Genomic DNA, 24,914 nt, shown 5'->3' on the forward strand with positions numbered 1-24,914 from the left:
AGACGGCTGAGTAGATTAGCTACGCCAGTGAGCCAATCAGAGGCTCAAACAAGAGCACCCATCGCCAGGGTGCCAGTGGCATCAAGCAAAATACCAAGCTTTCCAAAGCTGAGGCAGACTAGCTTCCTCCTTGGACTCTACCAAGCCCACAGCTGAACTCAACTTCAAGGAAAGGCCAGATCAGTGTTTCCCAATTTTCTACCCTCCGCTGCTGCCTCTTAACACACCTCCCACCACAATGATTCCTTCTCTGTTAAAAATAGAAAGAAACCAGTGCTTGGAAGAATTACTAAATTATGTGGGATCTGGGGTTTCCCAGCTCTACATCTGAAGGGCTGACAGTTGTGGTTACTGCTCCTCACACAAAGCTTTCTCTTGCAGTTTATCACTTCTTTTCACCAGACCAAGAGCTTCTACCTTTTCCTAACTCAACACCTCCAAGAAACAAGGCCTCACTGCTCTGCTAGAAGACGCACCACCAACTAGCCCTAGGAACCATGCCTCCCCTGAGGCCCTGCAAATGAAGATAAAGCAATGACATTGCTGGGCTAAAGGGCTTTATTAGAGCAGGCCACGATTATAAAGGACTTAAGAATTGGCATTAGGGCCCTTCTTCTTGCCAAAGGTGGGTACAACATTGACAAAGCGCCGGTTGTACTGCATCCGCCGCTTGGCCCGACCAGTCTTCTTCTTTTTCTTCTCCTGTTTAGCCACCTATAAAAGGAGAGGACTGATCAGACCCTGGTTGACATCTTCTGAGGAACCCTTTTCCTTGGCCTCATCTTCCCGGAGAGAGAAGGCACACAGGGCAAGAGTCAAAGGCCTTGGCTTAGCCGTGACAGCAGACAACAAACCCCAAAGGACACTCTTACTTACCTTGGGAGTCTGACCTCTCACTTTCCCAGCACGAGCCAGAGAGCCATGGACTTTGCCTGTGATGGAAAACACAGACGGCAAACAATTAGGAGAGCAAGAACTCCTCCTCCCTCAACCCAGGCCTTAAGCAGCAAGCTGGGCCCAAAGAAAATAAGGACAGTGTAGAAATTTGATCTCTGACCAAAGATGTGCTGATGTGGCACATTCTGGGGTTTCATGTCAGAATTTCCCAGCCCCTGATTTTAAAGGTGAACCGGAAGGTGGCTTAGAAATCTGGTCTGACCTGATTTTCGTGGGAAAATTGAGATTCAGACAAAGCTCTGATAAGTGATTGACCTAAAACTACACTCTGGCTCCGTCTCCCGTGAACCTCTCTACTGTTTCAATTAAGGGAGGCAAACAGGAATACTCACTAGAAATGACACCATCTACGTTGCCACAAAAATGACACTAAGCTTCAAGAACTACACACTCAATGCCCATTAACAGCTTACAGGTAGTTCAACAGCCACTCCTCCCCAACTCACCTCCAAGCATGCGGCCAGCTATTTCGAGAGTGGTCAGGGCCTCCACTCCACAATGGCCCAGGGTGGCCTCATCCTCTAGGGGTGTGCCTGCCAGAAGAACGACCTGATCTTCCGGGGAGATGCCCTCCAGCGACGCTACATGAGCCTACAGGGAAAAATGAGGTTCGTAAGTGTTCCCGCGGCGGGTGGATGCGAGGAGCACAAATACTGAGTCCAGGAAAAATCACACAGCCTTACCTTGATGTGGGCGACTGTCTCCTGGCCAGTCACCTCGAGGGTGTGTAACTCCTGGGCGCGAACGAAGAGCTGCATGACGGCGACTAAGAAATAAGATTGTAAGAAAAAAGGAAAACACGCTCTAGAGGGGAGCGGGTCGGGAAATGGGTGTCGGGTCCCATAGGACTGAGCCGGGACGGAGGTGGCCGGAGGCTTCACGTGGGGCAGGCCGGGCCTACCGGGGAGGCCCGGTGGGACCCGGAGCCAGGCCCACAGGGGAGCCCTGTTCCTCCATTTCCCCCGCGCCCGCTAAACTCGCAGCCAGCCCGCCACTATGCCCTCTGTATCCAGCCGTGACCCAAGTCTTACCTGAAATGTTGCCCCTGCTGCCGCTACGGCAAAGATGGAGCCGAAAAAGAGGAAGGAGCCAGGGCGCGCACGTCCTCACCGTCTGCTGCGTGTCACGTCACTGCTGAGCGACTCCGCGTTACCCTGGCGTTTATGCTGCCCAGGGCGGTCCTGGCCCCGCCCCCTTGAGGCATTTTTCCAGTCCCAGGCTGCGCGCGCAGGAAGGGGCGGGGCCAGGCGAGTTGCGCGCGCAGGAGGCTAGCGTTGGTGGCAGGCCAAGATGGCAGCGGTCCTGTTCCGGGCTGCCCTGTGGGGCTGGAGAACCGGCGTCCAGCCGAGCTGCGGGCTACGGTACCTGGTGAGAGAGGCCGAGGGCGGAGGTTTGGGTGTGAGGCTCACTGTTGTTCATTGTAAACTTAAAATTGCAGCAACCCTCACGGTCTTAGTTTTCTTGTCTGACTGGGGACAGTTGACTGGAACTTAGGTGCAGGATCGAGAAGGAAGGTTACGGGGCCTGGAGCTTGGCTTCGAGAGCGTGGAGACTGGAACCAGGCAGGAGGGCAGACCGGGTTAGTCAGAACTGCCCAGGCTTTCGAAGGGGAAACCGTTCCATAGGGTAGGAGCCGGCCCCAGATCAATAGTGACACTTCTGGGAACTTACGGCTCTTGGTACACAGGCCACTTTATCCTGCTTCCCTGCTGTGTTGTAACCCCCCTGGCCTGTCAGGACTCCAGGGTATCTGTTGGGAGAAGTATCCAAAAGGATCTTTGGGCTGAAAGGATGGGAGGACGAACTCTGGGGTGTGACCTTAAAATCAAAACCAAAATCATTGCCATTAAGTCGGGTCGATTCCGACCCATAACGACCCTATAGGACAGAGTAGAACTTGCCCATAGTGTTTCCAAGGTTGTCGTCTTTAAGGAAGCCGACTGCCGTATCTTTCTCCCGAGGAGCTGCTGGTGGGTTCAAACCACTCACATTTAGGTTAGCAACGAGTGCTTAACCACTGCTCTACCAGGACTCCCTAGTGTCACCTTAGGTAGTGTTAGTTTTTGTTTTCTAAATGCCTTGATCTTTCTTGGATGTAAAAAGGGGTAATAAAATGTCTTACTTGCCGAGTTGAAAGAATTAAGTGAAAACAATGCCTGTAAAGCACTTAGTACAGTGCTAAAACTTTCCAGGAGGGGGGTCCCATTGTATGAGCATGGGTGGGGTATTATCAGGATTGCTGTAGATGCCCAGAAGTGCAATATTTTGACAGAATGTTCAGAGAAACTTTAAAATACTGGAAAATGTCATATTGGTCAGACTCGGTTAATTGGCTTCTCAGAAGTACATACATCTTGTTTGTAAAGGGAGGCAGGTCTATCAGAGTGCTTGGCTTTTTCCAGTTCCACATGTACTATGCCCTCTGGCCAAGGTCTGGTGCTTTTCTATCTCCAGCGTTTTCTTGATGCCATCCTCTCTGCCTATAGGATTTTCTTCCTCCACTTACTAACGTTCTGCCCATCCTGTGGTGGGTGATGAGTAGGTGGGTGGGTAGCAGACTGGCCGATGGACAGATTTTTTTGTGCGTGTGTTTTCTTTTTTTTGCTTCAGAGCCAAATCCAGGGGCCTCCTGATTACCCCAGCTTCGTGGAATCCGTGGATGAATACCATTTTGTGGAGCGCCTGTTACCCCCTACCCGCATCCCAGAGCCCCCAAAGCACAAACATTATCCCACTCCCAGTGGCTGGCAGCCCCCGAAAGGTGAGCTGGGTGATGGGAGTGGCTTGAAGGCTGAGGGAAGTATCCTCCCCAGTGGTCTGCCTGCCTCACTAGCAGCTGAGGCTCTGGACTCCTCAGTGGGTTCCAGATGTGTTGAGATCCCTCAGGGCTAGCACCTGTCGCATGGCAAAGGGCAGGCCCAGGAGTGAATCTGTTTCACTGGTAGCCATCCACACTATTGGGATAGGGACCCTCTCAGATGGAGAAAAGTGAAGCATATTGAGAAGACCCAAGAACTTGGGTCCCCTCCCCTCAGTAGGCCTTATTCTGTAATTGAGAACACAAGCTTGAGAGTTTGGCAGTTCTGGGTTTGAATTTGGCCCTGTTCTTCACTGTTGGTGTGACTTAGTCACTTAGTTTCTCCCAACCTCACTTTTAGCAAAACCGGGATAATACATCTGCCTGGCACATAATGTACTTCATGTGGAGCCAGCATACGGCAGGTGATCAGTGCCTGTAAATCCCCTTCCCTCTGTGTCAGAGATTGATTTTAGCCTCCCTGACCCAGTGGAGTAGGGCAGAGATTGGCCCCCGGGGGACCCAGAGGCCATGGCCCTGACTTCATTTCTTCATTCACTCCATAGATACTTGTTGAGCCCCTGCTTGGTGCCAGGCTCTAAGCTGGGCATTGGCGTACCCGTGTGAATCATCTGGGCCTGGCTCTAAGCTTAGGGAAAAAGGAGGCTCTGGCCTGGAGTCTGGAGGTACCATAGTACAGTTGGGTGCACTGATCCTCTGAGGGGAAGGGCCATTGGCTGAGGTGGGGTGAGGGTTGGGAAGAGCTGGCTTACTGCTGTCCCTCCCTGTCACAGACCCCCCACCCAACCTGCCCTACTTTGTGCGGCGCTCTCGGATGCACAATATCCCTGTCTACAAAGACATCACACATGGAAACCGCCAGATGACCGTGATCCGGAAGGTGGAGGGGGACATCTGGGTATGTGGTTCACGGTCTGGTCCTGACTCTTTCAGGACTGAGGGGGCGGGAGCCCAGGAGTCTGGGACTGCCTTCCCTGTCCCCAAAAGGGAGGGGCTCTGGCTAGGCCTGATTGGTTGTTTTCCCTCAGGCCCTACAGAAGGATGTGGAGGATTTTCTAAGGCCACTGCTGGGAAAGACACCCATCACTCAGGTCAATGAGGTGACCGGTACCCTGCGGGTCAAGGGCTACTTTGACCAGCAGCTCAAAGCCTGGCTCTTGGAGAAGGGCTTCTGAAACCCAGCTGAGCAGCCTGCATGACAGCGTCCTCTACAGACTGGAGTCCAGGGGACCCCGGGAAGGGATGGGTGCTAAAGCTGCTGGGAAAGGGGTACAGAGACCAAGGCTAAGAGCAAGGGCCAGCAGGGTGTGAGGGCAAAGGGCCTCAGGGTTAGGCCTTATTTGCATAAAGGGAGAACCGGGACCCTCCACCCATGTGTCAGGACTGGGGAGGGCTTTCTGCTTTGGAGACCTACCAGGAACAGCTGAGCTAATGGCTTGTTCCTGCTTTCCCTTTATTAGGGCTCCTTGGGCTCAGCTATTTAAATTCTGGGGTGGTGGTGACTACCTCTCTGGTGGAAGGAGTAGCCCACCAAGTTTAGAAGGGGTAGCACAGGGCAGACCAACTGGCTGCATTTATTTCCCAGCCCTCCCGAGCTCACTGCTGCAAACATTCTCAAGCCCCTGCCCTAGGCCAGACCTGGCTTAATTGGAGGCTACAGACAGTACAGATGACTCAGACATAGGTCCTGGAGATCTTAGAGTCCAGGTGCACCCCTGGGCATGAGAGGTAGAGGGCCCAGCCAGGGTCCCTCTTTCCATTCCAGAGCAGCAGAGTAGGGCCTGACCAGCTTTCCAAAAAAAACAAAAACCTGTTGTCTGGAAACTGAAGCTCCAGCAAATTGTTTGCTTTGGTTGGCCTGGCCACAAGGGGGTGCTTGGGAGTTCCAGGAGCCCAGCAAGGGTGGACAGGGATTTTGCAGGCAGGAAGATGGCCTTTTGCCCTTGCTGTCCCATTCCACCCCAAGCCAGCTAGCTTTCATACTTGTCTAAGCCCGAGTTCCATCCCCACCCTACCCCAGCCCATCCTAGCATCCAGCTGGCTAAGACACAGTTCAGATCCTGGCTCCAGTACTTAATCTCTGACCTAAGGCAAGATACTTAATCTCTTTGGGGCTCAGTTTCTCCCAGTGGAAGATGGGTATATCTTAGTAGTTTAATGATCAACACTGTCCAAGGACAGTGATGTGCCCAGGTTTCCCTCCTGGAAACTCCAAGCCATTCTCCAGTCTACAGCCTCAGCAAAGAAATCGGGGCCCAACACACCGATCTTATGACACCAGCCCCACCAGTTGTTAATGCAAGTTTTTATTTGGCCGTATATACCATTTAAGCTATTAAAATTTGTACAATATTTACAAATTAAATAATTATCTGAAACTGTTTCCAGCAACTCTTGTAACACAAAACTGAGGGGAAAAAAGACAGGTAGGCAGGCCTGGGCTCCTGTGGTCCCTCCCTGGCCTGTAGCCTTTTCTCAACTGGACAGACCAGGAGCCTGGCACTCTTGCTCCTCCTTCCTGGGGTCAAGCATTCAAATTCAAAAGACAACGTTTAAGCCAAAAGACACTAGGAAGGAAGGAATTCCAATTCTTCTCAAAAAGTCCTGCAGGCCGAGAAGTGGCCTTCCTTCCAATGATGCTGGGGCTTGCAGTGGTTAAGAGCAGACACTAGTCCTCAACCCGCAGGGAGGTTGGGCAGTGGCTGCTGGATGAGACTAGGTCAGTCTCCATTGGAGAAGCGGCATGGGAAGAGGAACCTGGGGGATGGGCGGGGCAGGGTCCCTCAGTGCTTCCTGCCTGCCCCCCACCCCCAGGCACTCCTTTCCCTGAGTTGTGTGGTTGCCAGTAAGACATGGAAATGCCACAGGGCATAGAGGGCACAGCCAACCACCACAAGCGGTTTCCGGGGAGATGGGGTAAGAAAAGGAAATCAGTACCAGTCTCGGTGGGTGGGCCAGGAAGCAAGATCCTGGTCAACCTCCAGCCCCTCTGGAGTCCACACTGAGGAACGGGAGTGAATACTGTTGGGCACTGCAGCGTGACTCCACACACACAAGTAGGGCTCAGAGGGGCTGCCCCTTCTCCCAGAAAGGGATGGGAAGTAAGAGCTTCACAGAGGCGGAGCCTTTCTGCCCTCATAGCCCAGCCAGGCCCCAGCAGAACACAGGGCTGAAGAGTGGGAGGAGGGCTGGGACTGACCCAAGATCCCCACGGCTGCCTTGGACCATACGCCTGGAGTCAGCTGGGGACTCAGGCCTCTTTCTGCTTGGCTAGGGGAGGCCATCTCCTCATTCTCAGAGCTGGGGGTTACTTCTCCCTGGTGCAGACAGAGAGGGAGCTGGCACTTGGTGGCAGGACGTGTTCCAGCGAGGGCTGCTCAAGAGAGCGGGGGCAGGGACTGGGCCTGGGGCAGTGTCAGTGGGCAACAGGGGACTCCAACTTTTGTAGGCGGCGGCGGCGGAGCTCAGCTGCATCAGGTTCCCCATCTTCCGGCAGCTCCTCAGCGCCCACTGACTCTGGAGCTGGGGACAGAAGAGTCACAAGTGGAACCTGAAGCGTTCATTCCCCTCCCCCCGCCCACCACCCAGAGGCTGACCACATGTACCTGGAGGCTTTTCAGTCTCAGGGGCTGGTGGGGAGGCTCCTGGGGATGGAGTGGTGGCCTCGGAGCTGGGAATGCTAGTGGAGGAGGCAGCAGCAACATCTGTAGGGGCAGCCTCCTCAGTGGGGCTGACTGATGTGGCAGGCCGGGGGGGCCTAGGAAGAGGAAAGAGGTGGGTGCTCCCATGGCATCCTGGACTGGGCTGATTCTCCCGGCCCTTGGTGAGCCTGGCAGGGCAGAGTCCACCACTGTTGTGCCTAGTGACCAGCAGACACCAGGAACCTGTACTGACTGGATTCCTGGATGGGGCAGCTCAAGGGCTGAGTGGCTACAGACCACACACACAGATGGTGAGCCACTTGTGGGCAGGGGCCTTGTTCACTGTTAAGCTGTACTCTTCACTCTGGGGTGCCAGGCATCTTAGAGGGTAGCCACCTGTCACATACCCACTGAGTAAGTCAGAGTGCTCAGCCTTGGCTTCCAGCTCCACACAGCCTGGGCTGTTACCGCGGATGCTAGGCACACTGTATGTGTTATCACAAGCAGGAATTACAGCTCTCTTGTCAACTAGGGTCATGGAATCACAAAGCCAGCAAGTTTGGGGATCAGGACTAGACCTCAGGCCAGGGTGGCTCCAAATGACTATTATTTGGTTTCCCATTCCAGGGGCAGTGATCACCAGTCACAGTGTCACCGTATGTAGCAGGGTGTTACCTGAGGAACAAGCACTAGGATTATAAATGATTTGACTTCAGAAAAATACAAACACGATTCCAGACCAGCGCTCTAATAAACATCACTCCCACTTCCTTGCATCCAGACATGCTTTCTGGAGTGGGAGGAGAAAAGGCACTGGGAGTCATCAAGAATGCCCGAGACCCTGGGATTCCAGACAGGTGTCACAGGTTGGCAGGGGGACAAAGGCCAAGAGCCACTGCTGGGGCCGCCTCCTGGCAGCTCCACGGGCATCCCCAAGCACACCCTGTCCCCTGTGAGACGCACCCTAGGGAGGAGAGCACAGTGAGGTACTGGTTGATCTGCAGCATAGCAGCGTCCAGCAGCGTGTGGATGTTGCGCAGGCTCTGCAGCCGGGCCTCCAGGTGCTGCCGCTCATGGCCCTCCAGAGCCCGCAGCTCCTCCGGGGTCAGCCCAGCAAAGCCCGCAGGGGGCACGGGCATTGGGGGGAAGGCTGGGGAGAGGCAGTAGCTCAAACTGGCTGCTGGGCCTGGCCCACCCTCCCCGTCCAGAACAGCCCAAGAGCAGCCCAACTTACCAAAGGGGGGAGGCAGGGGCATACCCATCCAGGGGGGAGGGAAGGGGAAGCCTGGGGTGGGGCCAGCCTCAGGGGCAGGGACAGAACCAGGTGCCGGGGCAGAGGCACCAGCAACAGTAGTGCCAGCAGCTGTGGTTGTGGCTGCTCCACTGGGCCGAGAAAGGGCAGCTGAAGAACAGGAACGAGAAGTCAGTGAGTACTGCAGGGTCTCTGATTCTGTCCCCTGCACCCCCAGCTGTCACACTACCCAAAAGGCTTACCTGCACTCGTAGATGGAGGGGCCGCAGCCTCTCCTGAGCTGGGAGGAGGTGGGACAGGTGGGAAGGGGCCCATGGGGGGCCACAGAGGGAACATGCCAGGAGGAAAGGGAGGCAGGAGACCCTGGGGGACTGTGGAGAGAGAAGGGGATGAAAGAAAGCCAAAAAAGAGACAGAGCCAACTCCCAGGCAGGTCTTGGCTGTTGGGGGCTGTCTGAAGCCCCAGGCCTCTGAGTTTGCCTCCACCTCAGGAGAATGCCTCAGAATTGCTATCGTCCCTTTCTGGTCTACTCGCCCCTCCCACCCATACTGTGAACTACTGGAAGGCAGGGACTGTATCCCGTTCACCTCAGTGTCTCCCACACCCCGCCCAGGGTGAGGACCAGTGGTGTGTCAGATGGCCAAATGGGGAGGGCACTCACAGTTGGGCTGGGGCAGGAGTGGTGCGGGCTGGGGGGCGGGAGGTGGCCCCTGGTCTGCAGGCTCAGGGGGTGGCGGTGACTGGGCTGGCAGCGATGCCCGAAGGACGTCCATGCGGCAGGTAGGGCAGGTCTGCTGCCTCTGGAACCAGGAACGCAGGCAGCTGGGGGCCAAGAGCAGGCAGTGGTCAGTAGGTCCCCAGGGTCTGTCTCCCAGGCCCATCGTTCATGTGCAGGCTTTCCAGGGCCCTCCCACCTGGTGTGGAAAATGTGGTTGCAGGGGAGCCTCTTGGCGCCAGTCACCATCTCTTCCCGGCAGATGATGCAGACGTTGTCCATTGCCTGGAGTTCCTCTGGGGTGGCGTCTGGGTACCTGGTTAGGACCGGGGACATGTCAGGACCAGAACTGCAGGCAGGGGGTACCCAGGGCAGAGCTTGGGCGAGAAGCCAGGACAGGCCCACTTACAGTGTGTTCATGTTGCGGATGGCTCGGCGAGACATGATGGCGTCTGTCACAGCTTTCTTGAACTGCCTGAAGGGACAGTTTGGGTGAAAGGAGGGGGAGGGGAGGGGTCAGGTAGGGGCGGCAGGGGGAAGGGGGCAGGGCTGGGCTCACCTCATGGCCAGGTACATGGGCCGGATAGCAAAGAGTGGGAAGGTGTGCACCTTGATCATGATGGTCATGAAGGCCATATACAGCAAAACCTTGATGAAGCCTGGGTTTGGGGAGATGCAGAGAACAGAAGGTCACCAGCCTTGGAAACAGAGTCTGGGACACTGGTCCAGGTCAGGGGGGTCCAGGATCCTCTCACCTGTGAACAGCTCCGTATAGAGCATGTACACAGCCTTGTTGTCCCAGGGGTTCTCACTCTGGAGGTCCACGGAATGCAGCACATATTTGATGAAGATGGTGAGCACCATAGTCATCAGGATGGCGTACTAGAGGGAGGAGCATAGGGCATTGTTCCAGCCACACTCTGCTACACCCAGGCCTCTGCACACCAGGGTACGAGAGTTCCAAGCACAGGATCTGGACACAGACAGCTGGGGTCCTCTCGCTCCTCCGCTTACTAGTTGCCGCGACTTTAGGTAACTCACTGAACCTCTCTTATCCTCAGCTGCTTGTCTGTCAAATGACAGAATTCACTGTTCCTTTATGACAACATTTTGCCAATTAAAATAAGCAAGTCAGGTGCTCAGTACAGGGCCTGGCACATGGTAAGCACACAACAGAAAGCAAACAGATGTGAACTGTCATCTTTGAACACTGTCTCTCTGCCAGGGTCACGCCTCCCCAATTGTCCATCAAGTTAATTCTCTCCTGTCCATCAAGTTAGCTCTGGCATCACCTCCAGGAAGCCTCCCCTGAGCACCCAGGCCAGACTTCTCCATGCCGCCTCTTTTTGTGTCTTCCCCAATTACCCAGGAGTGGGGGTGGGGGGGCTGGGCACAGAGCAGGTGCTTAGTAAGGGTTTGTTGGGTTATTCAAGGCACATAGGGTGTCACCTCAGGCTTGTCCCTCCGACCTCCCAGGGCAGTTTTACCTCAAAGCCAAACACCAGCTGTACAGAAGCCCCACGGGTCAGGATGCTGTGATAGGCATGGCTGACGAAGAGGAAGTCCAGGATACCCAGAAGGAACATGAGGGCTGTGGGGACCCCCCAAATGGGGGGTGGGTGGGGTCAGCCCAGGGCCTGACAGTCACTTCCTGCTCTAGTTCGGCTCCAACTCCAAATCGACCATGGCCCCAGCCATGGTGGTCACACTCCACCAAACCCAGCCCCCTGGGAACTCCAGTTCTGCTTCAGGGAACACTAGGGCAGCCCAAGCTCCAGGTGAGCAGAGCTGAGGGCCCAGGCAGTTAGGCCCTGGAGTGGAACGGGGCAGAGAGACATGCAAATCAACTTCCTAAATTATCTTTCCTGTCCAGCTGCGGGCCGAGGGGGTAGCCTGTGCTCTGGGGTACAGGCCCACAGTTAGTAACTTCTCCCGTTCCAATCCTCCATGTGCCTCTTCTCCCTCCCCTCACTTCCCAAGAATCTCACTCACAGACAATGCGGCAGTGAAAGAGCCAGGAGATATTGGGGCTGCGTTCCATCTGAGGCAGAGCAGAGAGGGGGTCTATCAGGGAAGCTGGGGTTCATCCCACCTCCATAATCCAGCCTTCACTCCTCCACAAGCCTGCCCACTGGCCACTCCCTGGTTTCTATCTGTTCCAGAGAAGCCCCTGACCAAACTCACAAAGTCCACGCGGTCCTCAGCCAGCCAGTGAAAACACTTCAGGAAGAGGAGGAGAGTGAAGAGCGCAACAAAGCGAGGGCTGAAGTCGTCCCGGAAGACGGTGAAGGCCAGACAGGTCTCAGTAACAGCGTACCAGGAACGTTCCAGGAGGTGCTGAGGATTGAGCAGGGAACGCTGTGGAACCGTCCTTTGGCTTGCCCAGCTCCCTGCCCCTCGCCTTTGGAGCTGCTGCCATCTTACCTCCATCTCTGCTGCTCTCAGCTGCCCAAAGAACACCTTGCCCATCACCTTGCCCAAGAGGAAGACAAGGACGAAGGCTTGGATGTACAGGACCTAGGGGTGAGGAGAGGCTATGGTCTGAAGTCACTGTCTCCCCTCTGCCTGGAGCTCCTCATTCAGGAACCTTCCTACATCCCCATCACAATTTATTCAAAGTTAAACAGCTAGTGGCTACTTCCTCTCACCCCTACTTACCTGACCTCTAGCCCCGCCCCCAACCCAAGCGACTCCTCCTTCCCTTCCAAGGAGTTCCTCCCCTGAGCTCTGAACTCACTGCCATGCTGGGGCTGGACTTGGTCAAATACACCACAGTGGGGTAGAATTGGTGCTTGAGGTAGTAGGCATGAGCCACCACGGCCCCGGTCAGCGCCAGGCTGGCCGCCATCATCACTGCGGTGCGGAACATTGCCCTGGCCCGGAGACCTACATGGTGACAGGAAGGCAAATAACTCAGGTGATACCCCTGGTGTGCAAGCCTAGCACAATATCTGACACACATGAGGACAAATAACCAAAAAACGGTTGCCGTCGAGTCGGTTCCGACTCATAGCGACCCTACAGGACAGACTAGAACTGCCCAATACGGTTTCCAAGGAGCACCTGGTGGATTCGAAATGCCGACCCTTCGGTTAGCAGCTGTAGCTCTTAACCACTATGCTACCAGGGTTTCCAATGAGGACAAATAGGAAAATGAAAAATTTCACTTCACCCCCGCAGATCAACAATAGTCCATACTCCCCCAGGGTACAGATAAGAAGCTTGCGACTGGGAAGGGTTAAGTGATCACACTGACGCAAGGCCTGGAACCTGGGCCAGTCTTGCTTCAAATCTAGGGCTCTTTCCACGGTGCCTGCCAAGCCGCCTCCTTCCGGGAGGTAATGAGGAAAGGCAGACTAGTTGGAGAAGGAGGGAACTGCCACAGCTGGCCCTCAAGTGAAAATGCCAGGGTGGGCTGCGAAAACCACCGGATCTGCTCTAGAGGCGGGAACGCGGGGCCTGGGCAGGGAGGAGGCAAGGCGCAGGGGCGCAGCCCGACAGGCAGCAGCGCCGGTGACAGCTCTGCCAGGGTGGGCAGCTCGGACGCGCGCCCTGCAGGAGTGGGCGGGGAACGTCAGCCCGGAATCCTGGCTCCCCCCAGACCCGTGGCAGTGTCAACTCTGGGCACCCGAGAAACGGCCGCCGGAAGGAGTGCAGCGGCTGGACGGAGGGGGCCCGGGTCGCCCTCGCAGCCGCGCACCTGTGAGCGCCAGGAGTTGCCAGAGTCGCAGGCGAAGGCCCAGCCTCCGGAGCGCGGCCGCGCGGGCGCCTGAGGTCTCCAGCCAGCTGACAGGCCGAAAGCGGGCGGCAGGGCTCAGGGGGCGGGCTGACTTCAGAGGCCTCGAGGGGAAAATCCAGGCCGCGACCCCAACCCCAACCCAGGCCCGACGCCAGCTCACTCACCAGCAGCTCAGCGCCGCGAGGCCGCCCAATCCCGCGACTGCGGCGGCCGCTCTGGTTAACAACACTCCCACCCCCTGCGAACCGGAACTTCGAGGGGTAAGACACCTCACTTCCGGCGGCGCGGGGCGCGGCGTGGGTCGTACCAAGTGCTCTCAGCTCTTGTCTGTTCCGTGCACTCTCCATGGTGCCAGGGGCAATGGTCTCACTGCAGCTGGTTTTCTTGTGCATAAGAGAGGGTTTAGCAGGAGATGCGAGCGGTAATCGGAGCGGATCAGGGCAAGCCGGTGGTTCAGGGTCCCCCTATTTATTAGTCACAGATGGTATCGTCTCCACCTCTCTGAGTGGACAACCTAGCGGAGGACTTTAGCTCTCATAGGGGCTGGGTGGTTGGTGGCGCACTGTGGGGCCGTACCACTCGGAGGGGGGAGTATGCAAAGGACAGACTTCACATGTGTCAGAGAAAGAAAATGTTTTAGAGCCTCCTTCTAGAGCGATTCCTAACAGTTTGATAAACAAGGTGCTTTTCAGGAGAACTGGGTGCAGAAAACAAAAAATTATTTCCCCCACGCCCCCCCCAAGTTGTGTGAGAATGAGTTGGGTTCCCGTGGCTGCTATTGATTGGTCGCAATAGAGTTACGCGGACCAATAAGAAAAAGAAAGGAAATTTGCTGATTGTTAAGACCTCGGCTGGTGACCAAAAGGTCCGTAGTTCGAGTCCACCAGCCCCTTCTTGGGAACCCTGTGGGGGCAGTTCTACTCTGTCTTATAGGGTCGCTAAGAGTCGGAATCGACTCCACGGCAACGGGTTTTATAGGAAGAGAAAAGCAGGTGAGTAGTTGCCAGGGACGGAAGGCAGCGTTGCCTCCGACTGGGTCCTACCGGAGCTAGCATGGAGTGGGGAAAGCGCAGTCCCAGGGCCAGTGATATTTATCTGCCCTGGGGGAAGGTTTGCCGCGCCTCGAAAGGGAGGGGACAGTCAGGGACTGGGGAAGAGACTGACCTTTAATTCCAGCCAACCTTGGGACTGGAGTGTTCTCTGCAAAAGGATTGACTTTTCCCTCCCCGTTTCTACAGCTTTGCTCTCCATGTATTGTTCAAGGAGCCCTGGTGGCAGCAGTGGCTAAGTGGAAACGTCAGCGGTTTGAAAGCTCCAGCCCCTCTGCGGTGAAAGATACGGCAATCTGCTTCTATAAAGATAACAGCCTTGGAAACCCCGTGGGGCAGTTTTACTCTGTTCTGTGGAGTCGCTGTGCGTCGGAATCAACTCGACAGCAACGGGTTCGGGTTTGTATTGTTTAGTACTGGGCCAGAGCCACAGCTCCCACCAGTCTGGGCTGCGGGGTATTTCATTTTATGTCTGGGTCACAGCTAACCCAGTCAGCTCATTGACAGAATGCCGCTAATACCCCCACTTTGTGCCTCATCATCTCATTTAACTTCCAATCATCAAAGTCTTATGAACCAGGTGGTGCTAACCCCACTTTATACGTAGAACAATTGAGGTTCAGAAGTATAACAAGACCTGTCCTGGGATTGGCGCCTGGTCGTTTTGACTGGACTTGGCCATGCTGTTAGGTCTCAGCCACCTTCAGCACCACTCGTTGGCCATTTCAGGGTCTTTGGGTTTTACCCTGAGTAATACAAGAAGCATCAGAGGGTGTTGAGCAGAGGTGTAACCTAAGTCTGACTTAGGTTTAACAGGGTCTTTCCAGATTCTATGTAGGGGGATAGGGGCAAGGGTGAGAGCAAGGAAGCCAGTTAGGAGGCTTTTGTTGTACTTTTGGCAAGAGGTGAAGTCCACGTGAGTCTACCTCCTGATTGTCTCTAGAATTCACCCCTTCCTTTCTATCTTCACTGCCACCGTCCTAGTCCAGACCACCATCATCTCATGCCGAGGTAGATGTGATAGCCACCTAGCTGCTCTCCTTTCCTATTCTTTCCTCCCAGCTTAGTATCCACACACTGGCCAGAAAGCTCCTCCAACACCTCAGCTCCCACCTTGCCTCTCTTTTGCACACTCTGCCCTCCAGGCATATTGAACCTTCTTTTGGGGGCCCTAGACATACCATACATCCCATTCCCCAAGGAGGCCCCTTGCCTTTTTTTTTTTTTTTATTAACTTTTATTGAGTTTCAAGTGAACGTTTACAAATCAAGTCAGTGTGTCACATATAAGTTTATATACATCTTACTCCTTACTCCCACTTGCTCTCCCTCTAATGAGTCAGCTCTTCCAGTCTCTCCTTTCGCCCCTTGCCTTTTGAATAGGCCTTTGCTCCTCCCAGGAACATATCTTTTCTCAAGTATCATCAGAGGAAGTGTTCCCTAACTCCTCAGTCTGGATGGGGCCCTCTTCTTTGTGTTCCCACAGTGCTCTATGCTTCTCCCATCATGGCACTTAGTACCCTGTCTTGACATTGACTGTAGACGTGAACCTTTTCTTCCTAGACTGCTGAGGTCAAGGACAGGGGCGTGAGTCTCCCCTTCCTATACCTACCTGGTACCTGGCCACCTATTAGATTACAAGACTCAGCTTTCTTGGTTTGCCTAATTCTTGCCCTGAGGATCCAGTCTAGGTACCACCTCTTTGTATTAGTCCTTCATGACCTGGGTGAGGTAAGTGCTCCACCTCTATTCTTTAAAGCACCCGGAATTTCATAGCACCCAAGTCATAGCTGGAACACTTTAGTTAAACTTCTCTTTCCATGGGCCTGCCTACCATAACCAGAGTCAGAGCACCTAGAGGACAGGCCATAAGAGATATAATCCTGCAACCTTGATGCCACCATGTGTCCAGCAGAGTTTGATGGATCACCACCTCGATCTCTGTCTCACCTGACTCTTTGAGGTCTGAAGAAATCTGCAGCTAGGGCTTGTGTGTCTGGCTGAGAAGTCTGGCTTCTCTGTACCCCAGGTTTTCAGAAGTTGAAACTGCTCTGAAGCTGGATATTGGGATGGACCAGCAGCTGTGGTCATGTCTCCCTGACCAACTGTCTGGGCTAGCTTTGCTCTCTGAACCTGTGCCTGGTCCAGTGTCCATGGAATCTAGCCATCCTCAGTAGTCTGAAGAGCAGGGCCTAGATATTTCTGAAAGACCTCCTCTCTCTTGTCCTCCAACAGGTTGACATCCAAAGAGCTCCAAGAACAGGTCCTCAGGCTTCCCAATGATATAAACTTACCAGGCAGCACAGTGTGACCTGTATCTAGAAGAGAAGTCAATCAGCAGAAACAGAATGACGTTGATCAGTAGCATTAGCATCAGTAAACAATGTTGTTAAAACAGCTAGCATGAGTATACAAGGAAACTCTGGTGCCATACTGGTTAAGTGCTACGGCTGCTAACCAAAGGGTCGGCAGTTCGAATCTGCCAGGCGCTCCTTAGAAACTCTATGGGGCAGTTCTACTCTGTCCTATAGGGTCGCTGTGAGTCGCAATTGACTCGATGGCACTGGGTTTGGTTTGGTTTTTTATGAGTATACACAACATGTTCAAGAGGAAAACGTGAGATAAGAGGGAAATTGTGATATGGATTGAATTATAGCCCCACAAAATATGTGCTGTGTTTGGAGCCCTGGTGGTACAGTGGTTAAGAGCTCAGATGCTAATCAAAAGGTTGGCATTTGGAATCCACCAGCTGCTCCTTAGAAACCCTATGGGACAGTTCTACCCTGTCCTGTAGGGTCCCTATGAATTGGAGCTGACTGGACAGCAATGGCATATACCTGTGCTTGTAATCCCATTTGGGAATGGGCTGTATCCGTTATGTTAATGGGGCAGGATCAGTGTAGGGTGTATTTTGAGTCAATGTCTTTTGAGCTGTAAAAGAAGTTAAACAAGCCAGCAGAGGAGAGATGGGGTAAGATAGATGCCAGGACGTATGGAGATCTCCAAGGAACCCAGGAAGCAGAAGTTGAGACAAGGACCTTCTCCAGAGCTCAATGGGAAAGCCTTCTCCTAAAGGTGGTGCTCTGAATTCAGACTTCTAGCACCTAAACTGTGAGAAAATAAATTTCTGTTTATTAAAGCCATTCATTTGTGTCATTTCTGTTACAACAGCACTTGATAACTGACCCAGAGAGAAAAAAAGACTCAAAATTTTAGAGATAAAAATAATACCAGAGATAAAAAACACATTGGATGAGATTAATGCAGTTAGACACCAGAGAAAAATAAAGATACATGAACTTGAAGATGCAATAGAAATTATCTAAAAGGAAACACAGAGAAAGAAAAGACTGAAAAAAAAAAAATAGAGCATTAGCAGTAGTGGAACAATCTATAGTGTTCAAATTGGACGCCCAGGAGGAAAAGAGAGAGAAGAGGTCAGAAAAAATATTTGAAGACGTGACTAAACACCCTCCACCAGACTGAGTCCAGCATAACTAGATGGTGCCCAGCCACCAACTACTGCTCTGACAGGGATCACAATAGAGGGTCCCAGACAGAGCTGGAGAAAAACGTAGAACAAAATTCAAACTCACAAAGACCAGACTTATTGGTCTGAGAGAGACTGGAGAAACCCTGAGAGTATAGTCCCTGGACACTCTTTTAACTTAGTACCAAAGCCATTCCTGAGGTTCACCTTTCACCCCAAGATTCGTTGTTGTTGGCAGGTGCTGTTGAGTCGGTTAGAGCCCATTGTTACAACCACTGTGTCAAGCCATCTCATCGAGGGTCTTCCTCTTTTTCCCTGACCCTCTATGTTACCAAGCATGATTTTTTTCCCAGGGACTGGTCTCTCCTATAAAATGTCCAAAGTACATGAGACTAAGTCTCACTATCCTTGCTTCCAGGGAACACTGGATGTATTTCTTTTAAGACATACTTGTTCGTTCTTCGGTCAGTCCATGGTACATTCAATATTTTTCCCCAACACCATAATTCAAAGGCATCAATTCCTTGGTCTTCCTTATTCATTGTCCAGCTTTCGTATGCATGTGACGACTGAAAGTATGATGGCTTGGGTCAGGAGCACCTTAGTCCTCAAAGTGACATCTTTGCTTTTTAACACTTTAAAGAGATGTCTTGCAACAGATTTGCCCAATGCAACCTGTCATTTGATTTCCTGACTGCTACTTCTGTGGGCATTGATTGTGGATCTAAGTAAAATGAAATCCTTGACAACTTCAACCTTTTCTCCATTTATCATGACATGGCTTATTGGTCCACTTGTAAGGATTTTTGTTTTCTTTATGTTGAGGTGTAATCCATACTGCAGGCTATATATCCTTTGATCTTCATCAGTAAGTGCTTCAAGTCCTCTCCACTTTTCAGCAAGCAGGGTTTTGTCATCTGTATATTGCAGGTTGTTAATGAGTCTTCCACCAATCCTGATGCCCCGTTCTGCATAAAGTCCAGCTTCTTGAAATATTTGCTCAGCATACAGATTGAATAAATTTGGTGAAAGGATACAACCCTGACCACACTTTCCTTGATTTTAAACCATGCAGTATCCCCTTGCTCTATTCAAATGACTGCTTCTTAGTCTAAGTACAGGTTTCTTGTGAGTACATTGAAACGTTCCAGAATTCCCATTCTTTGAGATGTTATACATAATTTGTTATGATCCAATGCCTTTACATAGTCAAGAAAACACAAGTAAACATCTTCCTGGTATTCTCTGCTTTCAACCAGGATCCATCTGACATCAGCAGTGATATCCCTTGTTCCATGTCCTCTTCTGAATCTGGCTTGAATTTCTGGCAGTTCCCTGTTGATGTACTGCTGCAACTGCTTTTGAATGATCTCCAGCAAAGTTTTACTTAGGTGTGATATTAACGATATTGTTCTATAATTTCCACATTCTGTTGGATCACCTTTCTTTGGAATGGGCACAGATATGGATCTCTTCCAGTCAGTTGGCCAGGTAGCTGTCTTCCAAATTTCTTGGCATAGACGAGTGAGCACTTCCAGCACTGCATCCCTTTGTTGAAATATCTCGAGTGGTATTCCGTTAATCCCTGGAGGCTTGTTTTTCGTCAACGCTTCAGTGAAGCTTTGACTTCTTCCTTCAGTATCATTGGTTCTTGATCACATGCTACCTCCTGAAATAGTTGAATGTCAACCGGTTCTTTTTGGTACAGTGACTCTCTGTATCACTTCCATCTGGGTTTTTTTTTTTTTTAATTTTTATTGTCCTTTAAGTGAAAGTTTACAAATCAAGTCACACTGTCATATAAAAATTTACATACACCTTGCTGTATACTCCTAGTTACTCTCCCTCTAATGAGACAGCACACTTCTTCTGTCCACCCTCTGTTTCTGTGTCCATTCAGCCAGCTTCTGCCCCCTCTGCCCTCTCATCTCCCCTCTAAACAGGAGCTGCCCACATAGTCTCATGTATCTACTTGATCCAAGAAGCTCACTCCTCATCACTATCATATTCTGTCTTATAGTCCAGTCCAGTCCCTGTCTGAAGAGTTGGCTTTGAGAATGGTTCCTGTCTTGGGCTAACAGAAGGTCTGGGGGCCATGATCACTGGGGTCCTTCCAGTCTCAGTCAGACCATTAAGTCTGGTCTTATGAGAATTTGGGGTCTGCATCCCACTGCTCTCCTGCTCCCTCAGGGGTTCTCTGTTGTGTTCCCTGTCAGGGCAGTCGTAGTTGTAGCTGGAGACCATCTAGTTTTTCTGGTCTCGGGCTGATGTAGTCTCTATTTATGTGGCTCTTTCTGTCTCTTGGGCTCATAATTACCTTGTGTCTTTGGTGTTCTTCATTCTCCTTTGCTCCAGGTGGGTTGAGACCAATTGATGCATCTTAGATGGCCACATGCTAGTGTTTAAGACCCCAGACGCCACTCGCCAAAGTGGGATGCAGAATGTTTTCTTAACAGATTTTATTATGCGAATTGACCTAGATGTTCCCTTAAACCATGGTCCCCAAATCCCTGCCTCTGCTACGCTGGCCTTCGAAGTGTTTGTTTTATTCAGGAAACTGCTTTTGGTTTAGTCTAGTTGTGCTGACCTCTCCTGTATTGTGTGTTGTCTTTCCCCTTCCTGAAATAGTTCTTGTCTACTACCTAATTAATGAATACCCCTCTCCCTCCCTCCCTCCCCCATCTCGTAACCATCAAGGAATATTTTCTTTTCTGTTTAAACTGTTTCTTGAGTGCTTATAATAGTGGTCTCTTACAATATTTGTCATTTTGCAGCTAACTGATTTCACTCAGCATAATGCCTTCCAGATTCCTCCATGTTATGAAATGTTTCACAGATTCATCATTGTTTTTTATCTGTGTGTAGTAATCCATTGTGTGAATAGTCCATCATTTATTTATCCATTCATCCGTTGATTGGCACCTTGGTTGCTTCCATCTTTTTGCCATTGTAAACAGTGCTGCAATGAACATGGGTGTCTAAAGGCTCTTATTTGTCTAGGATATATTCCAAGGAGTGGGATTGCTAGATCATATGGTAGGTCTATTTCTAGCTTTTTAAGGAAATGCCAAATTGATTTCCAAAGTGGTTGTACCATTTTACATTCCCACCAACAGTGTATGAGTGTACCAGTCTCTCCACAACCTCTTCAATATTGGTTATTTTGTGTTTTTTGGATTAATGCCAGCCTTGTTGGAGTGAGATAGAATCTCATTGTAGTTTTGATTTGCATTTCTCTAATGGCTAATAATTCTGAGCATTTCCTCATGTATCTGTTAGCTACCTGAATGTCTTCTTCAGTGACGTTCCTGTTCATATCCTTTGCCCATTGCTTAATTGGGTTCTTTGTCTTTTTGTAGTTGAGTTTTTGCAGTATCATGTAGATTTTACAGATTGGATGCTGATGGGAAATGTCATAGCTAAAAACTTTTTCCCAGTCTGTAGGTAATCTTTTTACTCTTTTGGTGAAGTCTTTGGATGAGCATAAGTGTTTGATTTTTAGGAGCCCCCAGTTATCTAGTTTTTCTTCTGCATTGTTAGTAACGTTTTGTGTACTGTTTATGCCATGTATTAGAGCTCCTAGTGTTGTCCCTATTTTTTTTTCCATGATCTTTATCGTTTTAGATTTTATATTTAGGTCTTTGATCCATTTTGAGCTCGTTTTTGTGCGTGGTGTGAGGTATGGGTCTTGTTTCATTTTTTTGCAGATGGATAACCAGTTATGCCAGCACCGTTTGTTAAAGAGACCGTCTTTTCCCCATTTAACTGACTTGGGGCCTTTGTCAAATATCAGCTGCTCATATGTGGATGGATTTATGTCTGGATTCTCAATTCTGTTCCACTGGTCCATGTATCTGTTGTTGTACCAGTACCAGGCTGTTTTGACTACTGTAGCTATATAATAGGTTCTGAAATCAGGTAGTGTGAGGCCTCCCACTTTGTTCTTCTTTTTCAGTAATGTTTTATTTATCCAGGGCCCTCTTTCCCTTCCATATGAAGTTGGTGATTTGTTTCTCCATCTCATTAAAAAATCTCATTGGAATTTGGGTCGGAATTGCATTGTATCTATAGATTGCTTTTGGTAGAATAGGCATTTTTACAATGTTGAGTTTTCCTATCCATGAGCAAGGTATGTTTTTCCACTTATGTGGGTCTCTTTTGGTTTCTTGCAGTAGTGTCTTGAAGTTTTCTTTGTATAAGTCTTTTACATCTCTGGTAAGATTTATTCCTAAGTATTTTATCTTCTTGGAGGCAACTATAAATGGTATTGATTTGGTGATTTCCTCTTTGATGTTCTTTTTGTTGGTGTAGAGGAATCCAACTGATTTTTGTCTGTTTATCTGGTATCCTGATACTCTGCCGAACTCTTCTATTAGTTTCAGTAGTTTTCTTGAGGATTCTTTAGGGTTTTCTGTGTATAAGGTCAAAAATGTCATCTGCAAATAGAGATACTTTTCTTCCTTACCAATCTGAATGCCCTTTATTTCTTTATCTAGCCTGATTGCTCTGGCTAGGACCTCCAGCACAATGTTGAATAAGAGTGGTGATAAAGGGGATCCTTGCCTGGTTCCCGTTCTCAAGGGGAATGCTTTCAGACTCTGTCCATTTAGGATGATGTTGGCTGTTGGCTTTGTATAAATGCCCTTTATTATGTTGAAGAATTTTCCTTCTATTCCTATTTTGCTGAGAGTTTTTATCATGAATGAGTGTTGAACTTTGTCAAATGCCTTTTGTGCATCAATTGATAAGATCAGGTGGTTCTTGTCTTTTGTTTTATTTATATGATGGATTACATTGATTGTTTTTCTGATGTTGAAGCATCCCTGGATACCTGGTATGAATCCCACTTGGTCATGGTGAATCATTTTTTTGATATGTTGTTGAATTCTATTGGCTAGAATTTTGTTGAGGATTTTTGCATCTAAGTTCATGAGGGATATAGGTCTGTAATATTCTTTTTTTGGTGGTGTCTTTACCTGGTTTTGGTCTTAGGGATATGCTGGCTTCATAGAATGAGTTTGGGAGTATTCCATCCTTTTCTATGCTCTGAAATACCTTTAGTAGCAATGGTGTAAACTCTTCTCTGAAAGTTTGGTAGAATTCTCCAGTGAAGCCATCTGGGCCAAGCTTTTTTTTGTTGGAAATTTTTTAATTACCTTTTCAATCTCTTCTTTTGTTATAGGTTTATTTAGTTCTACCTCTGTTTGTATTAGTTTAGGTAGGTAGTGTGTTTCTGGAAATTCATCCATTTTTTCCAGATTTTCAAATCTGTTAGAGTATAATTTTTTGTAGTAGTCTGATATGATTCTTTTAATTTCAGCTGGGTCTGTTGTAATATCGCCCATCTCATTTCTCATTCAGGTTATTTGCTTCCTCTTTTGTTTTTCTTTTCTCAGTTTGGCCAGTGGTTTATCAATTTTGTTAATTTTTTCAAAGAACCAGCTTTTGGTCTTGTTAGCTCTTTCAATTGTTTTTCTGTTCTCTATTTATTTTAATTGTGCTCTAATTTTTATTATTTGCTTTCTTCTGGTTTCTTTTGTTGCTCTCTTTCCATTTGTTCAAGTTGTAGGGGTAATTACTTGCTTTTGGCCCTTTCTCCTTTTTGGATGTGTGCATTTATTGAAATAAATTGACCTCTGAGCACTGCTTTCGCTGTGTCCCAAAGGTTCTGATAGGAAGTGTTTTCATTCTCATTGGATTCTGTGAATTTCTTTATTCCATCCTTAATGTCTTCTATAACCCAGTCATTTTTTAACAGGGTATTGTTCAGTTGCCAAGTGTTTGATTTCTTTTCCCTGCTTTTTGTGTAATTTGTTTCTACTTTTATGGCCTTATGGTCAGAAAAGATGCTTTGTAATATTTCGATGTCTTGGAGTCTGTAAAGGCTTGCTTTATGACCTAATATATGGTCTATTCTAGAGAATGTTCCATGTGTGCTGGAAAAGAAAGTATACTTGGCTGCTCTTGGGTGGAGTGATCTGTATATGTATATGAGGTCAACTTGGTTCATTGTGGCATTTAGATCTTCTGTGTCTTTATTGAGCTTCATTCTGGATGTTCTGTCTTTCACCGAAAGTGGTGTGTTGAAGTCTTGAAATCTCCTACTGTTACGTGGAGCTGTCTATCTCACTTTTCAGTGCTGTTAGAGGTTGTTTTATGCACCTTGCAGCCCTGTCATTGGGTGTATAAATATTTAATATGGCTATATCCTCCTGGTATATTCTTTCTTTAATCATTATATAGTGTCCTTCCTTATCCTTTGTGGTGGATTTAACTTTAAAGTCTGTTTTGTCAGATATTAATGTTGCCACTCCTGCTCTTTTTTGATTGTTGTTTGCTTGATATATTTTTTCCATCCTTTGAGTTTTAGTTTGTTTGTGTCTCATGTGTGTCTCTTGTAGGCAGCATATAGATGGATCATGATTTTTTTATCCATTCTGCCACTTTCTATCTCTCTATTGGTGCATTTAGTCCATTTACATTCAGCATAATTATGGATAGTTATGAGTTTAGTACTGTCATTTTGATGTCTTTTTTTACTGTGTTGTTGACAGTTTCTTTTTCCCACTTAATTTTTTGGTGCTGAGTGATTTATCTTTATATATTTTCTTTTCCTATTATGCATTGTTGTTGATTTTGTTTTTGTCGAGTCTGTATTTTTTTCCTGTATTTTATTTTGATGAGTAGGATTGCTCAGCTCCTTTGTGGTTACCTTAATATTTACCCCTATTTTTCTAAGTTTAAACCTAACTTTTATTTCTTTATATCGCCTTGACTTCCTCTCCATATGAAAGATCTATGACTACATTTCTTAGTCCCTCCTTATTGTTTTAATGTTATCTTCTTTTCCATAATGTTATCGCTGTTTCCCTGTTTTGAGCGTTTTTTTTAACCTTGATTTATTTTTGTGATTTCCTTGTTTGGGTTGACATCTGGTTCCTCTGTCCTGTGTTCTAGTCTTGGGTTGATATCTGAAATCAATGATTTCCTAACCAGAGAACTCCCTTTAGAATTTCTTGTAGTTTTGGTTTGGTTTTTACGAATTCCCTAAACTTCTGTTTATCTGGAAATATCCTAATTTCGTCTTCCTACTTAAGAAACAGTTTTGTTGGATATATGATTCTTGGCTGGCTATTTTTTCCTTCAGTGCTTTATATGAGTCATCCCATTGCCTTCTTGCCTGCATGGCTTCTGCCGAGTAGTCCAAGCTTATTCATATTGACTCTCCTTTGTAGGTGACTTTTTGTTTATCCC

At 49.3% G+C, this 24,914-nt stretch overlaps 3 protein-coding genes and 1 long non-coding RNA gene across 6 annotated transcripts in view; 2 read left to right on the top strand and 2 right to left on the bottom strand.

The window, feature by feature from the left end:
• Nucleotides 1-540: 540 nt before the first annotated feature.
• FAU (FAU ubiquitin like and ribosomal protein S30 fusion) lies at nt 541-2,081 on the bottom strand. The gene is made up of 5 exons (XM_049892444.1): nt 1,989-2,081; nt 1,641-1,723; nt 1,404-1,548; nt 877-932; nt 541-714 (listed from the first exon to the last, which is right to left on the bottom strand). Exons 2-5 carry the CDS (start codon nt 1,713-1,715, stop codon nt 589-591), a joined length of 402 nt encoding a protein of 133 aa, XP_049748401.1. The 5' UTR covers nt 1,716-1,723; nt 1,989-2,081; the 3' UTR covers nt 541-588.
• Nucleotides 2,082-2,204: 123 nt separating this feature from the next.
• MRPL49 (mitochondrial ribosomal protein L49) lies at nt 2,205-6,015 on the top strand. The gene is made up of 4 exons (XM_049892448.1): nt 2,205-2,325; nt 3,568-3,718; nt 4,549-4,673; nt 4,804-6,015. The coding sequence occupies exons 1-4, from the start codon at nt 2,248-2,250 to the stop codon at nt 4,948-4,950; spliced, it is 501 nt and encodes a 166-aa protein (XP_049748405.1). The 5' UTR covers nt 2,205-2,247; the 3' UTR covers nt 4,951-6,015.
• A 50-nt stretch (nt 6,016-6,065) lies between these two features.
• Nucleotides 6,066-13,375, bottom strand: SYVN1 (synoviolin 1). Of its 3 annotated transcripts, XM_049892447.1 has the most exons (16): nt 13,084-13,156; nt 12,121-12,269; nt 11,808-11,900; nt 11,568-11,720; nt 11,376-11,424; nt 10,871-10,974; nt 10,139-10,265; nt 9,943-10,042; nt 9,793-9,858; nt 9,583-9,699; nt 9,330-9,490; nt 8,911-9,039; nt 8,651-8,818; nt 8,380-8,566; nt 7,381-7,532; nt 6,066-7,297 (listed from the first exon to the last, which is right to left on the bottom strand). In XM_049892447.1, the coding sequence occupies exons 2-16, from the start codon at nt 12,250-12,252 to the stop codon at nt 7,191-7,193; spliced, it is 1,845 nt and encodes a 614-aa protein (XP_049748404.1). In that variant the 5' UTR covers nt 12,253-12,269; nt 13,084-13,156; the 3' UTR covers nt 6,066-7,190. The 3 variants fall into 3 exon arrangements, with proteins under 3 accessions (XP_049748404.1, XP_049748403.1, XP_049748402.1); XM_049892446.1 differs by lacking the exon at nt 13,084-13,156 and adding an exon at nt 13,287-13,375 and having other exon boundaries at nt 8,380-8,818; XM_049892445.1 differs by having other exon boundaries at nt 8,380-8,818.
• A 561-nt stretch (nt 13,376-13,936) lies between these two features.
• Nucleotides 13,937-24,914, top strand: part of LOC126081038 (uncharacterized) — a 31,596-nt gene continuing 20,618 nt past the window's right edge. The window contains exons 1-2 of the long non-coding RNA XR_007518277.1: nt 13,937-14,114; nt 14,361-14,570. This is a non-coding gene — a long non-coding RNA (uncharacterized LOC126081038). The remainder of the gene's footprint in view (nt 14,115-14,360; nt 14,571-24,914) is intronic.

Source organism: Elephas maximus, chromosome 7, assembly GCF_024166365.1.
Source record: "Elephas maximus indicus isolate mEleMax1 chromosome 7, mEleMax1 primary haplotype, whole genome shotgun sequence".
Taxonomy (NCBI): Eukaryota; Metazoa; Chordata; class Mammalia; order Proboscidea; family Elephantidae; genus Elephas; species Elephas maximus.

Coding starts and splice junctions, on each gene's coding strand:
- FAU (XM_049892444.1), bottom strand. CDS start 1,715: ATGCAGCTCTTCGTTCGCGCCCAGGAGTTACACACCCTCGAGGTGACT. Junction 1,549..1,640: donor AGACAGTCGCCCACATCAAG/GTAAGGCTGTGT, acceptor TTTTCCCTGTAG/GCTCATGTAGCGTCGCTGGA. Junction 715..876: donor TGAGAGGTCAGACTCCCAAG/GTAAGTAAGAGT, acceptor CTCCTTTTATAG/GTGGCTAAACAGGAGAAGAA.
- MRPL49 (XM_049892448.1), top strand. CDS start 2,248: ATGGCAGCGGTCCTGTTCCGGGCTGCCCTGTGGGGCTGGAGAACCGGC. Junction 3,719..4,548: donor TGGCTGGCAGCCCCCGAAAG/GTGAGCTGGGTG, acceptor TCCCTGTCACAG/ACCCCCCACCCAACCTGCCC. Junction 4,674..4,803: donor AGGTGGAGGGGGACATCTGG/GTATGTGGTTCA, acceptor GTTTTCCCTCAG/GCCCTACAGAAGGATGTGGA.
- SYVN1 (XM_049892446.1), bottom strand. CDS start 12,252: ATGTTCCGCACCGCAGTGATGATGGCGGCCAGCCTGGCGCTGACCGGG. Junction 10,043..10,138: donor CTATACGGAGCTGTTCACAG/GTGAGAGGATCC, acceptor CCCCAAACCCAG/GCTTCATCAAGGTTTTGCTG. Junction 7,533..8,379: donor ACTGTGCTCTCCTCCCTAGG/GTGCGTCTCACA, acceptor TCCTCTTCCTAG/GCCCCCCCGGCCTGCCACAT.